The sequence below is a fragment of the Hippocampus bargibanti genome, linkage group LG09 (genome assembly GCF_051943395.1).
Source record: "Hippocampus bargibanti isolate YZ-2025 linkage group LG09, ASM5194339v1, whole genome shotgun sequence".
NCBI lineage: Eukaryota > Metazoa > Chordata > Actinopteri > Syngnathiformes > Syngnathidae > Hippocampus > Hippocampus bargibanti.
In genome coordinates, this window is record NC_142742.1 from 6,373,733 (window position 1) to 6,391,519 (window position 17,787).

At 38.8% G+C, this 17,787-nt stretch overlaps 1 protein-coding gene across 1 annotated transcript in view; it reads right to left on the bottom strand.

Moving 5' to 3' along the window:
- The window catches only part of prkcha (protein kinase C, eta, a), a 27,481-nt gene extending 13,544 nt beyond the window's left edge, over window positions 1-13,937 (bottom strand). Inside the window, exons 1-5 of the mRNA XM_089004030.1 lie at window positions 13,378-13,937; window positions 4,109-4,172; window positions 1,661-1,814; window positions 1,542-1,576; window positions 1,390-1,463 (exon numbers count right to left, since the gene is read on the bottom strand). Of these exons, the coding sequence (XP_088860156.1) occupies window positions 1,390-1,463; window positions 1,542-1,576; window positions 1,661-1,814; window positions 4,109-4,172; window positions 13,378-13,731 (681 nt within the window). The 5' untranslated portion in view covers window positions 13,732-13,937. The remainder of the gene's footprint in view (window positions 1-1,389; window positions 1,464-1,541; window positions 1,577-1,660; window positions 1,815-4,108; window positions 4,173-13,377) is intronic.
- Between the last annotated feature and the right edge of the window lie 3,850 nt (window positions 13,938-17,787).

A 17,787-nucleotide genomic window follows, 5' to 3' on the forward strand; every position in this document is an offset into this window, starting at 1 on the left:
TGTATGTATGTATGTATGTATGTATGTATGTATGTATGTATGTATGTATGTATGTATGTATGTATGTATGTATGTATGTATGTATGTATGTATGTATGTATGTATGTATGTATGTATGTATGTATGTATGTATGTATGTATGTATGTATGTATGTATGTATGTATGTATGTATGTATGTATGTATGTATGTATGTATGTATGTATGTATGTATGTATGTATGTATGTATGTATGTATGTATGTATGTATGTATGTATGTATGTATGTATGTATGTATGTATGTATGTATGTATGTATGTATGTATGTATGTATGTATGTATGTATGTATGTATGTATGTATGTATGTATGTATGTATGTATGTATGTATGTATGTATGTATGTATGTATGTATGTATGTATGTATGTATGTATGTATGTATGTATGTATGTATGTATGTATGTATGTATGTATGTATGTATGTATGTATGTATGTATGTATGTATGTATGTATGTATGTATGTATGTATGTATGTATGTATGTATGTATGTATGTATGTATGTATGTATGTATGTATGTATGTATGTATGTATGTATGTATGTATGTATGTATGTATGTATGTATGTATGTATGTATGTATGTATGTATGTATGTATGTATGTATGTATGTATGTATGTATGTATGTATGTATGTATGTATGTATGTATGTATGTATGTATGTATGTATGTATGTATGTATGTATGTATGTATGTATGTATGTATGTATGTATGTATGTATGTATGTATGTATGTATGTATGTATGTATGTATGTATGTATGTATGTATGTATGTATGTATGTATGTATGTATGTATGTATGTATGTATGTATGTATGTATGTATGTATGTATGTATGTATGTATGTATGTATGTATGTATGTATGTATGTATGTATGTATGTATGTATGTATGTATGTATGTATGTATGTATGTATGTATGTATGTATGTATGTATGTATGTATGTATGTATGTATGTGTTCTACCGGAAACAAATTCCTTGTGTGTTCTACATACTTGGCAATAAAGATGATTCTGATTCTGATTCTGATGTATGTATGTATGTATGTATTTATTTATTTAACAATGCACGTGGGTAAAATAATGAAGTATTTTATACAGGGCAGATATTGATATGATAAATCTGGATTTGACCTCTCCATAAGCCTTGAGAAGTTCCGTTCAAAGAGGCCCCACAATCAAGTCTTACAAAATATTGTCTATTTTTTACTATCTTTCTGACTGCTTTATTTCCACTATATGATAGTTAATCATGTTAAGTGCTTTCTTACAGCTTCAGCTGTTGTTGAAGCGCAAAATAAATCAATATGTATTGTATTGTATTGTAATACATAGACACCGATGGTACCTCTCTCCCCTTCATGCGTTGACACACAGTGACAACTTCCTTGTGGCACCGCTTGTGAACGACACATGCACACACTAGACGGGGGTGGGGGGAAAAATCATCAGAATTAGAAGCAAAGCGTAAGAGTAAAGAGAGTAAGAACATAAATTCACCTTGGCACTGGTAGCCCTGCTTTCCAAAAACACCCCTGTAACAAAAATCAAGACCAAAACGAATTAAGTTTCAAGTCTACGCAAGGAAGTGGTAATCCGCGCTTGACCGACTTGCTGACCAGATGAAGTCTTGGCAGTGAAAACAGAAGGTGGGCTGGCGAAAGAAAGTGGACATGAACTTGTGCCCGTTAACCTGGTGGACTTTTCGTCTCACGGCCCCCTGACGCTTTCGACTAAACTTCTTGTGGTTTACTTTCATCACGGTGGCCTCATCTGTTCAAAAAATGTTTTTAAAAATCAATTCACAAAACCAGGAAACATCAAACCATCAAAAAGGTAAATAAAACGTTATTTTACAGCACAGTTTATTTCATTAATTACAGTCCTCATGTAATGCGCCTCTCTTTCCAAACAGCAATTCCCTTTGACCTCCAACGCCATTCCATCAAGCCATCAATGATCATCACAAATGTAAATAAAGTGACTTTATGATACAATGCAGTGTATTTCTTTCATTACAATACAATAGCACATTTATTATACATAGAATAAGGTATGTTGTGTGTAGTTTTAAGGCTTATTTAGTTGAAAAGTATATTTTATGGAAACCCGGAAACGGATTATTCCCATTTTAATTGTTTCCCATGGGATTTTTTTTTAGATACACACTTTTCGCCTTACACACTCTGTCTGGGAACCAATTAAGTTCGTAAATTGAGGTCTCACTGTACAAAGATACCTTGGCTTACGAACGCTTTAGCTCATGAACTTTTCACCTTATGAACATTAAAGTCGTGAGAACATAATCTTGGCGTACTAACTCGTTTTTGGCGGACAAACCAGCCCATGCAGCGCCACGGTGGCTGGCGGACTAGTTTTCCACACCCATTTTGAGTGCAGACGTAGTTTGCTATCGAGTGGAGTACTTTTGCCATTATGGGACCGGAAAAAAAAAACACCTCAGGCTAGTGTTAAACCAAAGAGGACACAAAAGAAAAATTACAGTCGGACGGAAGAAGTAGATCATCAAAAAACATGAATAAGGTGTGCGTTTGTGTGACTTAGCGGCCCAGTACAAATATGCTAAGTCGACCATTGCTACGTGTGGCTATGGGTGTTTCTGTGTTGTCTAAGCAGCGGTTTCAGGCAATAGAAGAGGTTGAAAAACTTCTGTTGATTTGGATGAACGAAAAGCAGCTCACAGGGGACATTGTGAGTGAAGGTATTATCGCCGAGAAAGCACGGCAACTTCACTCTGATATCATCAAGAGGCAACTACATCGATGACCATCACAAAGGTAAATAAAACGACTTTATTAACCAGTACAGTTTATTTCTTGAATTACAATACAATAGCACATTTGTTATACATAAAATAAGATATATTTTATGTAGTTTTAAGGCTTATTTAGTATCACATTATGTTTTATGGGGACCTGGGAACAGATTATTCTCATTTTTAATGGTTTCCTATGGGGAATTAATGTTTGGAAGACACACTTTTTGCCTTACACACTTTCTGGGAACCAATTAAGTTTGTAAGATGAGGTATCACTGTATTTTATACTAACCAAACTAGTCAAGTCACACTAAAATAAACATTGTCTAATTTGCATATGTGCCTGTTGTTAGCTCTATTATGACATTAGAGCATTCTAAGGCAATAACTCCCATCCTGTGCCTTGTCGTCGACTATCCAATTTTACCTCATTTGGTTGCTGCAAATACTGTAATGCCTTCTTGTTCATTTTCTGGTGACAGCAAAATCTAGCGACAGGTTTTTCATTCGATGACACAAGGTATTATGTAACCTGTCCACCAGTCTGTGTTCGTTTATGCAACAGAATAGCATTGTGCACAGTCAACCAGGCCTAGGTGTCCAACTGAGAATGTCAATCTTATTTTACCCCTTATATTTTTTGGTGACAATTTTCAAGGAAACGAGGTAAAACTACAGCGGACAGCTTATCATGTTATCAGATCCAATCCAGTCTGCGGCTGGATGGATGCATGCATGGCTTGAGGAGCCGGCGCTGAGAAGAAAGCAGCGTCGAAGCATATGTGGAACTGCCGCGGCTTGGAATTGAAGCAGAATTACGTGGGACAGGAGATGTGAGACAATCTCTTTTCGTGAATGGATGCTTCAAGTTTGCTTTCAACATTTAGCTTGTAGCAAAAGTGCACATTTCACCATGACGTCCCTGAGCCACTGGTGAAAAAGACACTTTGATCCGCTCCTCTTTTATCGGGAACTGCTTCATATAACAAAGCTGGTGCATAAAGTGCTTTAGATTGAATGACTGTCTTTTGTGTCGCGTCACATTATTTGTTATTTCTTTTTTTTTTTGTTGTTTTGACTTTTCGATGGCAACTCGAAAGTTGCTGCCTCTACAACAGGTCCTGTAAATTTCTCCACTGCGAGATTCATAAAAGCTAATCCAATAACAAGGTGCATGAAAGAGTTGCTACTTAAAGACGAGCAACCTATTATTTACAACAGTGTCAAAGTGTCAAATCAACATTTTGTTTGGAGGAGATAACAAGACATGACATTGCAGTGACCTCACCGTCTATGAATGATCCATTCAGCTTAATAAAGACGTAAAGGCGGCCTTCGGGCTCCAAGTTCTTCTGCAGACAGAGATACAAAAACAATTTGCACCAGACACATATCTATGAACAAAGGACATATAACCCAGTGGAGGGCCGTGAATGTATGTCAATCTTGGGCCTTCAGTAGTGCTACGTCGGAATCAAGCCACAGCTGCAAGTGTGGTGTGATTTAATACATGTGCACAAGAGAATGCTGATAGCCAGGAAATAACTTGAGACTTGAAGAAACTGTCATTAAACTGTTCAAATGTTTACTCTGAACGTGTGCATTCGTGATAACCTCATAAAATTGCTATATTATTTGCTATTTTTGATTAGCTTTGGAACTGTCTAACCCACAGGTGTCAAAGTCAAGGCCCGCGGGCCAAATCCGGCCCGCCACATCATTTTTTTCGGCCCGCGAAAGCAAATCAAACTTGTTAAATTCCATGATGACTGCGAAAATCTGAGCCAAAATTTCATATTTTTGGATGTCAACCACAATAAAAGTCATTATTCTTGACTTCAGATTTGAAAACGAGTTATTCATTAATTTGCTGTGTGCTCTATATGTAATATTTGAAGGGATTTAAACATTCTAATGGGTTCCCCAAATTCATAACGGCCCTCGAGAGGAAACCATAACTACAACGTGGCCCGCGGCAAAAAATGACTTTGACACCCCTGGTCTAACTTTTCTTAGTGATGCCTATTTGTTCTTGAAAATGGTTTGAACAGTATATTTGCAACCCAATCTATTTCGTCATCAGCTTTTGTGGGTTGACAAAACCGCGAGTAAATCAACACAAAAATATATTTGCTTATGCAGCTCGCTACAGAAACAGTGAGCTAGATACAGTATGCTATTGTCACTAGCGGCTAGTGATACTATGATTGGCTAGTGACTAGCTAATCATGTGACTCGTCAATCATAGTTTGCGAAAACGCTGACATTTCCAGGGCCTTCCAGCAGGCCTTGGGTTGCCAACTTGAACTTTGATTGGTTAAAGCAACAGTTTCATCGACACTTATTTTATGCTCCATGGACTGCAGAACTGATTGGGAAGGCATCCAGGTAGATTTCTGACCCTGGTAACTCAATGATGGCTGAAATGTGATTGGTTAAATGCTTAAATACGAAAACACACACCTGGAAGCAGTACAACAGAGGAAAAGCAATTAAAGGAAGTTGAAAGACAAAATATAATTCACATTCGTCTGTGATTCAGATATTTTAGGCCAATATAGAAGGCCTTGCAGGCCTTGACAGCCCAGCACTGGTTTAACTATCAGGGACAGTGGACAGCGATGTGTGATCAGATTAAAGGGCACATGAAATATTCATCAGGACATGTAATAACCGAGTTTGAAAAGTGTGATCACGAGACAGAGACAAATGTGTGTGAGGGTAAATACATACTAGTTACTAGGAAGTATATAATGACAGAGGAATTTCAAAAACCTTGACAGAAACAACAAAGCGAGTCAGGCAGGTTGCGCTGGTTGTGGAGGCCTGTGCCTCAGCTCTAATAAGTGACGTCTCACAAAGTGCAAAGGATTAGAACAGAGATTTTCATATTTTTTGCTTTTATCCACCACCACTATGGGTTTAAAGAAATCTATGAAAATTAGGTTGAAGTCGAGGCGTCACGTTTTTGGACAAAGATAGAACATTGTAAATCAAGTCATAGGTTTTAATACTGTGAAAATGAATCGTAAGCAAGGATTGCCTCAAATGTGGTGCGCAATGGCATCAACCAAGTTGGGAGTTTCCTCCCTTTCTTTCGAATTTTTGAAATTCAATCATCCTCAAAAAATAAAACTAACAAGCATGCTTTTCAATGAATGAAAATGAGTGTGGAAACACTCAATGATAAAACGAAAAATGACAAAGAAAGATTTCTTGAGATCTAGAATTCAACACTTAAAAGCACAACAGCGAACAAGGTCAATAATCCGACAACTGCAGTTTGGAAGTCCTCAAATCCAGTGGCGGGACGTGGATTTCATCGCTAGGCCTTCAGTAGTGCTATTTCTGAATCAATTCAGACTGAAATAAAGTGTGGTGTGATTTACTAGAAGTCCAGTAGCGGGTACCATTAGCCAGGATATAACTGACTGACATTTCTTAATGATGTGAATGTTTTCTTGAAAAGTCCGTCTTGAAAATGACTTTAACGGTAAATCTCCAATCAAATCCATTTCTTTTCTTGCTTCAGCCATTGTGGGTTGACAAAACTGCTATTAAATCAACCAAATATATTTATTTATGCAGCTCTCTACCGATACAGTGTGCTAGTTCTGGCCAGTATGCTATTGTCACTAGAGGCTTGTCATCGGAGCAGTTTTCGCAAACTATGATTGGTTAGTTACTTGCCTATCATAGTTTGCGAAAATTCTGACGTTGACCAGCGCCTTCAAGAAGGCGTTGGTACCTCTTTTGGGTTGCCAACTCGAAATCTGATTGGTTAGAGCAACAGTTTGATCGACACATGTAATGCGACAGGGCCCGCAGAACTGATTGTGATAAATGTTAGCGAAAATGTGATTGGTTAAATGCTTAAATATGAAAACACGTCTGGAAGCAGCGCAACTTCTGAAGGCCTATAATGATGAAATCCACGGCCCGCCACTGGATTTAAGGACTGCCAAACTGCTGAGTCTGTTGGCGGTTTATTGACCTTGTTCACTGTTGTGCTTTTAAGTGTTGAATTCTAGACCTCAAAAAAGCTTTCATTGTCGTTTTAGTTTTGTCATCGAGTATTTTCATGACGTCTTTTTATGGATCTGGAGCTATCGGTTTCGCATGATTGGATTTTTGATATTTTGTTTGTTTGTATATTAGCTGTGTCTTTGTGCTTTTTGTTGTATCCATTTTTTCTTGACATTCTAGCTAGCAATTTCAGTTTGTACTTTGTCAGTGCGCTTTTCAGTAATAAATGTTTTCATTAACACACTTTGTCTGATGGAATCCAAAACATTCGATTTGGTTCAGAACTTCATACCATCAGAAAAGTTTTTTTTATGCTATCTAAAGTTATAGACGGGGTGGAAGTATCGTCGAAAGGTTGAACATCTTACAAAGTATCACTAAGGATGTCGTTTGGGGCTCTCTCACTCTTTGTTTTTTATTTTTTATTTTGAAGAAAAACATGGTGGTTTTAGTCGAGCAAGCATTCACCGCAATGCCGTGCAAAATAGCATCAAGTCGGTAGCATTGGAAAAAAAAGTCTAAATGTCATGGTGATCACTTGAATATAAACACGTCTTTTGCTTTCCTGTCCTAAATAGAAGTGCTTTTGTGTGCAATATGATCACACCAGTGGGCCATGCTCAATGGCTCTGGATTGTTGCACATAATCATTTTAAATCGTTTGTTCACTCAGGTGTATGATGGATTACCATATTTTCCGGTTTATAAAGCGCACCCAAAAGCCTTGATTTTGGCCTTGTTCTATATCAGGGGTGTCAAAGTCCTTTTTTGCCGCGGGCCACATTGTAGTTATGGTTTCCTCTCGAGGGCCGTTATGAATTTGGGGAACCCATTAGAATGTTTAAATCCCTTCAAATATGACATATAGAGCACACAGCAAATTAATGAATAACTCGTTTTCAAATCTGAAGTCAAGAATAATGACTTTTATTGTGGTTGACATCCAAAAATGTGAACGGCAGCATTTCCCCTTTTTCCATGTCGGCGCTTTGTTCCAGCTTCAGCTGTTGTTAAAGCGCTATATATGCATTGCATTTTGGACAGCCGCCCGCATTTCAAGCTCATATAACTCCAGACCCATATAACTTAGGAATTAATTAGAGAGAGTCTAAGGTTTCTCACGCTGAATCGAATGTTTATGTCGTCCTAAAACTCAATATTCTGTGGGTCCTGGAATTCAAGTGACAATGACAAAAACCCTGGCACTGGAGTGGACAAATTTTTGCACGTCTAGCAGTGAATGAGTTAATCAACAAACAAGAACAAGGTTGCTTTTGTGGTCGAGCTCAGAAGAGATTGGGGATGAGCAAACTGCGCCTAGCCGTGACAGGACACGAAAAAAAACAGCGCTAAACATGTAGCTAAAGAATGACCATGAATGCGTCGCCACGATAGGGATTGCTGTCCCCGACTCACTTGCGGACCAGGTTTACCAAATGGTGGTTATTTTGATTATCTCCATATACTTTGACTTTCAGAGGCATTAATTTTCAGGAATAAAAACACAGTTGGACTATTTTGTGAGTCCAGGACATATTTTAAGCACCTTAACTGATGTTAAAACGTGCTAACTGCTCACAGAAGAGAACACACAGTACTACCCCCCACCTTCCACCCTCCGACGCCAGTGTTGGGTGTGTTTCAAAGTGACACTCTCAAGATGTGTTTGCGGTTTCTGAGTTGATGATGAAGAAGGGTGGGATGAGTGCTGACACGGTCGTATGTATTTGAGTTTACCAGAAATGGAATGTATTGCGACACAGTACACAGTAAAATGTCCCCATTGTGGGATGATTAAAGGCTTTCTGATTCTGATACAGCAATACTTCAATCCTATACAGTGAGACCTCAACTTACAAACACCTTATCTTACAAACTTTTCGTCTTACAAACGTCAAATTTATGAAAAATAAACCTTATAATAAGCACTATTTTCATAATACACACACAGTGATCTTCGGCGGAAGCACACGACCGAACAGCACCAGATGTTAAGTTACCAACAGTCCATATGGAAGGTGACTCTCATTCCATAAGCCATTAACGACCATCAAAAAGGTAAATAAATCTTTATCTTACAGAACAGTTTATTTCTTTAATTACAGTCCTCATGTAATGCGCCTCTCTTTCCAAACAGCAATTCCCTTTGACCTTCGACCTCCAACGCCATTCCATCACGCCATAAATGGCCATCACAAATGTAAATAAAGTGACTTTATGATACAATGCAGTGTATTTCTTTCATTACAATACAAAAGCACATCTATTATACATAGAATAAAGTATGTTGTGTGTAGTTTTTTAGGCTTATTTAGTTGACAAGTATATTTTATGGAAACCCGGGAACGGATTATTCCCCTTTTAATGGTTTCCTATGGGAAAATTGTTTTTGAGATACAGTAAAGTCTCGTTATATCGATACCCAAGGGAGGCCGAAAAAATATCGATATAACCGGGACTATCGATATATCCGATCCTGCGCCGAACTGCATTCAACAAAAGCCGCCAAAAGAGGGCAGCCAAGCGCCATATAAGAAACGGAGCTGGCCATTAGCTCCCTTTTTTTTGGGTGAGATGTTCCCCCAATGTTGCCTCAAAATGGCACATATAATTCTTTAATGATTGTAAACATGTATGCTTTAATCTTCAGAACTACAGTGTATTTGAAACATATTCATAACTGGATGTGTAACAAGAAAGCATCCGAATCTGAAGCCATTGTTTGGATTCACAAGCAATGCAAGACGTCTTGGCGTGAAGTCATTTTTATTTGCATTTGAATAAAAAGTGACATCGGCTGTCCTTTAATACACAGTATGGAATGTTAATAATTTTCAAAATCATCGCGCTTCAGCAGACAAAACAAGAAACATTGTTGCAAAAAACGATTGCATTCATATACAGTACAGTGGGCATGTACATAACACAACAGGGAAACTGCAACGCTTACATCTTACTGTATTATGTATACAATTTAAAAAAGTCATCAATCTTCTTCTGCTTCCCATTTTTACCTTTTAACACAAACACTTCAATCTCGTCTGCTACACACGAGCTAGCGTCTGAAAATGAAAATGGCTCTGCTACACGGGTGCTGGGCACGTAACCAAGTCACCTGACCAAGTCGACCAATGGCGCGACTGATGGCGTGACACGTAACCAAGACACGTGACCAAGTTGACCAATGGCGCGACCGATGGCGTGTCACGTGACAAAGTCACGCGGCCAAGTCGACCAATAGCGCGACCGATGGCGGCTCATGTGACCAAGTCGACCAATGGCGCGACCGATGGCGGCTCACGTAACAAGACACGTGACCAAGTTGACCAATGGCGCGACGGATATATCGATATAAACAACAAAAATGGCCGGCGGGGGATGAAAAGGAGCACCGTAATAACCGGATTATCGTCATAACCGGGTATCGTACTAAACGGTACTAATTATACATAAAAAGACTAGAAATGTGCAAGGGAAATGAAAATAGTATCGTAATAAGCGGTGCTATCGATATAACCGATATCGATATAACGAGACTTTACTGTACACGCTTTTCGCCTTACACACTCTGTCTGGGAACCAATTAAGTTCGTAAGTTGAGGTCTCACTGTATCTTCAATTCATTTCGCAAACTATGTTAAGTTGACGACGATGGATGGAACTTAAAAAAAAACATGACTAATGATCAACAAGGAAATGACCAGAGAAACTTGTATTAAAAAAATAATCCAAATCCCTCTTCATAACATGTCCGTCACATACCTGTCAACCTCCACGGCCGTACAAACTGTCGTACTTTCCCGTACAAAATACAAAATAATCTTACACCATATTTTTTTTCCAAACGTGTTTATTTATGTAGTTTAACATGTTATATTGTGCATGTGTTTCGTTATATCATTCTGTACATTTTCTTAATAAATGATGATGGATATGTTTTCCAGACTTCTATGTTTTTGGTGTGGCTCTTTGTATCAAAATACATCTTTAAATCATAGAAACCGGAGGCAGCTACTTTCACGTCTTTTTTTTTGCAAACACAATACGAATATTCCACACCTTTCTTCGAAGCTTGAGTCAATCCCTCGTATCATCCTGACATTTGCTCCCACTCTGTGATGCTTGCCGCTTCCATTTAACTTACGACGTTTTAATTCAGGTTCGGCCATTGCGACTTGATGATTGTATCCAAGGAAAGTTCAATACTAGTATGTTGTAATGTAGGCCTACTGCTCTGCTTTCGCTTTGTGATCGGAATGATGCAATGGGAAATCCCGCATGCACACAGTAGCATTAAACCGCTCGCTTTGTTTGCAACAAAAAAAAAAAAAAACAATACCGAGATAGAGGCTACCGCGGCAAACTCGTTTGACTTGATTGATTTACCGTTTCGTGATAGATGGTGTATACCGGATGGTACCCATAATTGACAAATTTGCGTTTTTCCGTACAGATTTTCTTGTACGTCGTACATGTTTTAAAATGCATAATAAATGTACTTTGTACGGCAAAAACGTACAGGTAGACAGGTATGCCGTCGGGTGTTGCTAACTTCCTTTAGGTATAAGTCAACAATATTTTTTTATTTTATTTTTTTGGGGGGGATATTTTGTTTATTTTATTTTACTTTTACACAGCTCTGAAGGAAAAAAAATATATTTTAAATGTAATCACTTCAGGTTCAGAATTACACGAATTTAAAAACATGGTATAGTTTTGAGATTTTTAAATTCAAAATTTATGTCATTATGTCATTCAACACAACCACCAAACACACACACACACACACATTCCTGTTTCAATGGTTTTGTGAGGTCCGAATAACTCCAGATAAGGAGTGAGGACCTAGGTTGCCGATAGGTTTAGAGAAGAACCAGTGTTACATTTGAACACTAAATTTCACCCCATTTCCCACTTCAACTTCTTGAAAAACAAAGCAATACAATGTGGACTTGAAACTGAAATAACAGCAGGAGTGAGGTTTCTGAATGGGTACATTCAACGTCCTCATCCTTGTGGTGAATTTGGTTAAAATAATTTTACTTTTTGTGGTATGAACTTTTTCCTCCTATTAAAAACGCACACATTCACACACACATAAACATAGACAGTGAGTAAAAAGTGTGTGTATCCAAGTGAAATGAAAATATACACCAAACAATCATTTTGGGTGAAAAAGACCCTCTAGAAGCCTTGAGAATGAAAAACTTATGAGAACCAGCCAAAAGGTCCTCACATGTCAAAAACGTCCTCACTATGTATGGTATAAAATGTTGGTGGTCCTCACAAAACTAGTGTTCTTTGTCTAGTTATACAAACACACACACATACACAAAATCACCCCCTCCACACAAGACCCCCTATTACCATTTATTTCTATTATTATTATTTCGATGACAAAAAACTTTTTTGAAGTTTTATATATATATATATATATATATATATATATATATATATATATATATATATATATATATATATATATATATATATATATATATATACACTGACAAGAGGACAACATTTAAAGGACAACCAATGTCACTTTTTTGTTTCCTAACTGACGTCAGAAAAACGTTTTATAGCATCTACAATACCCAAAACACGCAGTATGATATTTTTATTCAGATGCAAAACACCAATAAAAATGACAAAGTGTCTAAAAGGTACTTAAATTTGAAACCGGAAGTGGCCAGTTTCAGAAGGTCCCGCCCCCATGTTCGTGGTGTCATGGCAAGACGTCTTGTCTTGCTCGAGAATCACAACAATGACTTCCGATTCAGAGAATATGCTTTCTTGTTACTCATCCAGTTATGAATATGATTCAAATAGTTCTGAAGAGGAAAGCATACATGTTTGCAATTGATTAAAAATTTATTCTGTGACATTTTGAGGAATCAGGGGTGGGAAATGTCGCACCCAAAAAAGGCAGAAAATGGCGACAAAGCCGTGTAAGGAAGGCTGATTAATTCCTTACATGGAGCTTTGTCGCCCTCTTCTGCCTCTTTTTGGTCCTACACGACGTTTTCAGACCAAAGTACAGCAAAATGCATTGACGTGATGGAAGGACTGCTATAATGTGTCCTTTTTGCGGTCAGGGGCGTTCCTTCAGTGACGTAGGGTGAGGACTCGTCACCAACTCAAAAACAAAACTTCCGGAATATTCAATGCGAGTCTTAAAACCTAAAATATAGCTATATGTGGTGGAATCTTTGTAAAATATGCTCAGTAGCAGTCATTTGAAGTCATTTTCCAAATTATGGACACAACTTGCCCGGAGACGTCGGTTGTCCTTTAAGATGTGGATTGGGCAAAAAAAAATTATACATTTCGTATGACACTCGTTTAATGTGTAAATCATTCAAGAATAATAATGAATAGGCAGCAGGTGATGTAGGCCATAAATTACCTCAGATCCGAAAAATGATTTTTCGACCTTGATGGAGAGTTGGCATTATAAATACAAATTATTATTAATAATAGTTACCCCCCCCCCCCTCCCTCCACTTTGACCCCTTTGCGTTTACTCACCCATTCCTCATGGAACGTGTCGCTGTTGGCGTTCTCAGTGAGGTCCACAAAGCGGATGGTGCAATTGGCCACAAAATCGTCGTATCCGATGGGGGTTTCGTGAAAAACAGCCAGCTCGACATGTTGTCCGTCTTGCACGGAGAAGAAAAAGTCCTCGTTGTAGGTCGGAGAGTTAGTTTTCTGTTTGGTGTGAGTTTGCCCCACTTTGACATCGTCCACTTTCAGGACAATATAAGGGTCCATGTTCGTCGAGGCGTTCTTCAATAACATCTTCGAGTGGCGCCGGGAGAAAGTGGTCGGTTTCAGGTCCACCGCTTCCCCGATTCGGAGATGGATTCGGCCGTAGAACTTCATGGCTACCACTTGAGCGGGTGAAAATCACAAGGGAAAGAACCAAGCCAACAAGAGGCCGAAAAGGAAGGCGCGAGACTAATATACAGCCGTTGCGTCCATGTTGGGTGCACTTGTTGTCGTTCTGCTTGTTTGAACACTTGGCATCCGCCTTCGTCTGCTTTGAACCTCGAGTGGGCTGACTAAAGCCACAACACGCACACGCCAATAGAGACTTAAAAGTTCCGCATACCTCTGGGAGAAAAAAAACACCTGTCAGAGCTGTGGAGGAAAGCGTTCGCGTCACGTGGGGGTGAGAAGTGTGACGGGAAAAACTACAATATCCGTGGGCTTCATTTTGAGCTGCCATCGCTCTTACCTGTCCCCATAGTCTTATACCGCCATTTAGCGGGCACTTTTGTTAGTGGCAATTTCGTTCGCAACTAAAATATTACATAGGTAATGAAAGGACAACCGACACCACTTTTTTTTGTTTCCTAACTGACATCAGAAAAACGTTTTGTAGCATCTAAAATACCCAAAACACACAGGCTGGTATTTTTAGTCAAATGCTAAACACCCATAAAAATGACTTTAAGTGTCTAAAAACTACTTAAAATTGAAACCGGAAATGACCAGTTTCAGAAGGTCCCGCCCCCTAGTTCGTGGTGTCACGCCAAGACGTCTTGCCTTGCCTTGAATCAAAACAATGGCTTCAGATTTGGAGAAGATGCATTCTTGTTACTCATCCAGTTATGAATATGATTCAAATAGTTCTGAAGAGGAAAGCACACATTTTGCAATCGATGAAATAATTTATTCCGTGTCATTTTTTTATGTATCTGGAGAGAAATGTTGCACCCAAAAATGGCAGAAGATGGTGACGAAGCTCCGTGGAAATGGGCTGATTTTTTTCTCGTGGGGATTTTTGTCAGCGAATATCAAATAGTTTTCGGTGCAACACACAAGGATTCACCATTGCATTATTTATGTATTTTCCTTCTAATTTCGCCATCAACATGAAGTCTTCAGACCAAACAAAGTCCCGCAAAATGCATTGACGTGATGAAAGGACTGCCACAGTGTGTCCTTTCTCGGTCAGGGGCGTTCCTTCTGTGACGTCACCTACGGACTCGTCACCAACTCAAAAACAAGACTTCCGGAATATTCAGCGCAAGTCTTAAAACATAAAATATAGCTATATGCGGTGGAATCTTTGTAAAATATGCTTAGTAGAAGTCAATTGAAGCGATTTTACAAATTATGGACACAACTTGTTCGGGGCGTCGGTTGGCCTTTAAATTACCGTACTTCCGGTACTTCCAGCTTTTTCTACCCATTTTTTCAACACGCTGTTGTGTTACAGTACTGTACTGTAGTAACTTTCGCTGCCATTTGCGGCCTTTAAAAAATGTCGGTTCAAAAAAATCCACAATGCATCAAGGGCCGCGATAATCGAACCGCGAGGTAACAATGGTTAGTGTCCACTTAACATGAGTCTCGCCACAGCTATGCTGTGGTTGAATTATTTGATTTGTATATTTGACCAGCAGGGGGCAGAAGAAGCCCATTTAAGACAGAGCCTGGATGATGGAGCATCTTTGTGGTCTACAAGACTTTTTTCCTCTCATCTTTCTCTCTTGTCTGTCTCGTCTGTGGCTCGCTATTTATTAGCTATATGGCTATCTAGTTAGTTAGCTAGCTGTCTGGCTGGCTGGCTATCTATTAGGTATCTGTTAGCTAGCTGGCTTTCTATCTATTTGAGTTACTTCCGGGTGAGAGTTTTGAAAGGCACTTACAAATAAGATATGATGATGATTATTATTATTGTTCTCTTGTCTTTCTCGCTATGTACTTAGCTATCTACTGAGCTATACCTGTCTAGCTAGGTAGATGGCTAGCTCGGTAGCTAGCTAGCTCTCTCTCTCTCTCTCTTGCTTCCCCCCCCCCCCCACCGCCCACTCCTCGCTTGCGGAGCCACATCTGACATTTTTACAGTCCACCTTGATTTATTTTGTCTTTGTTGTGTAGACATTCCGTTTTTCCCCTCCTCTCTCTTTTAGTTAAAGTCCCCCCCCCCCCCCTCTTTTAGGCCTTGCCTCACACTCGCCTCTTCCCAGCTTGGCTTTCGCTGGCTTGTCCGACCATGTCAAATGTTGAATTATACACCCATGGGAGCGCTTCGTCTGAATCGAGACATCCAACTGTGTACATGGACGCATGGCTTTTATGAGCGCATAGGATTCGGGCTGTATTTTCTCGTCGTGCAAACACGCAAAACAGTCACAAAAACTTCCAATTTATGACTTAATTTGAGCCGCGTAGCGCTTAATGGCTTTGTAATCCAGAACAGCTCACTGTTCTGGTTTGATGGCCAAGGATATGCTAGCCCTGCAAATCACCCAACGACAAACAGAACTGCTTAGATCAGTAGTTGTTGGCCTTTTGTTGATTGATTTGAATTTTTGTACGTTATTTTATTGTTTCCAATCATTTAATTACAGACGTAAATACATTTTTAAACTGTTTAACTCATTCACTGACAGATGTGCAAAAATGTGTCTACTCTCGTGCCAGGGATTTTGTCATTGTCACTTGAATTCCAGGACTCCCGGAATATTGAATTTTAGGACTATATAAAAAAAATCAAAGAAACCTTAGACTCTCTTTTTTTCATCACAAAAAAAATGAGTTAATTCCTAAGTTATATGGGTCTGGAGTTATTTGAGGTTGAAATGTGGGCGTCTCTACAAAATTGTGATGCAATACATACATATTGGTTTATATCGGGTTTTAACAACAACTGAAGTTGAAAATGTGCTTCTTACACACACACACACACACACACACACACACACACACACACACACACACACACACACACACACACACACACACACACACACACACACACACACACACACACACACATACACACACGATGGTCCCTTCTTGTTGAAATACTTTTTTTCGAAACATAAATAGGAAGGTTCATATGCATCTTTCCAGTCGATCTCACTCCAAGGTCAAAATGAGGACATAGGGACCGCAAAGGCGCAGCGAAGCAGAAATTCCTGATTTTTAATAACATAGCTGATTATTTAAATAAAAACACAGCCAACACCTCTTAGATCAATATGAAAGCGGAGGCTATCCCTCAGCGGGGTAGATCTGTAACCCTGCCGTTAGCCCCTGAAACTCATTCTATCCCTTTTTCGACAACCCGGAGATGATGTTGTCATATCGCTGTACGCTGGAGTGAGTTTAACTAAACAAAAAAAAAAAAAAAAAAAGAGTTCCACATGGGTTTTGGTGTCATAAGGCCTCCATTAAAACATTATCTCTGGTGAGAAAAGTATTTTCATTTTTTGGGGGTATTGCCTAATCTCTTCCCGGAGTTGAGCGGTGCAAGGAATTCATGTGAAAATGATTGCGGTCATTCACTTGGTGGCAATGTTGCGCTGGTCAGTTTGGAACATGCTAACGGGAGCTAGCTTAGCTTTTCATTAATATAAATATAAATATAAATAAGCTATAAATATAAGCTTTTTTTTGGATTATTTTTTTTTTCTTTAAACCGCAACTCAAACTGAAATATTTTAACTATTGTACTTTTTTCCCCGCATCAACGGTTATACAGTATCTTGTCAGATAGAATTCTTAAAAACCTAATCAGAATGCTTGATTCACATTGTCAAATAGAATAAATTACATGACTAATTGAATAAAAAAGCCTGACCAAAAAATCTGCTAGCTGAATGCTGCCATATTAAGGGAAACACCATAGAAAGGCTAATAAAACTAGCATCACTACTACGGTATAATAATATTAAGCGCCTTTCAAAACTCTCAAGGTCACTTTACAATCACAGGATATGTTTTTTTTTTCTGTGGATGAGAAGTGACAGCCAAACGCGCCAGTGTTCAGTCAACCCGGAATAACACAAATAGATAGAAAGCTAGCAAGCTAGCTAAAAGCGAGCTAATAAATAGTTAGCTACCTAGCTAATAGTTAGCAAATAAATCGTTCGCTAGCTAGTTAATAGTTAGCTAGCCACCTAGCTAATAGATAGCTATCTA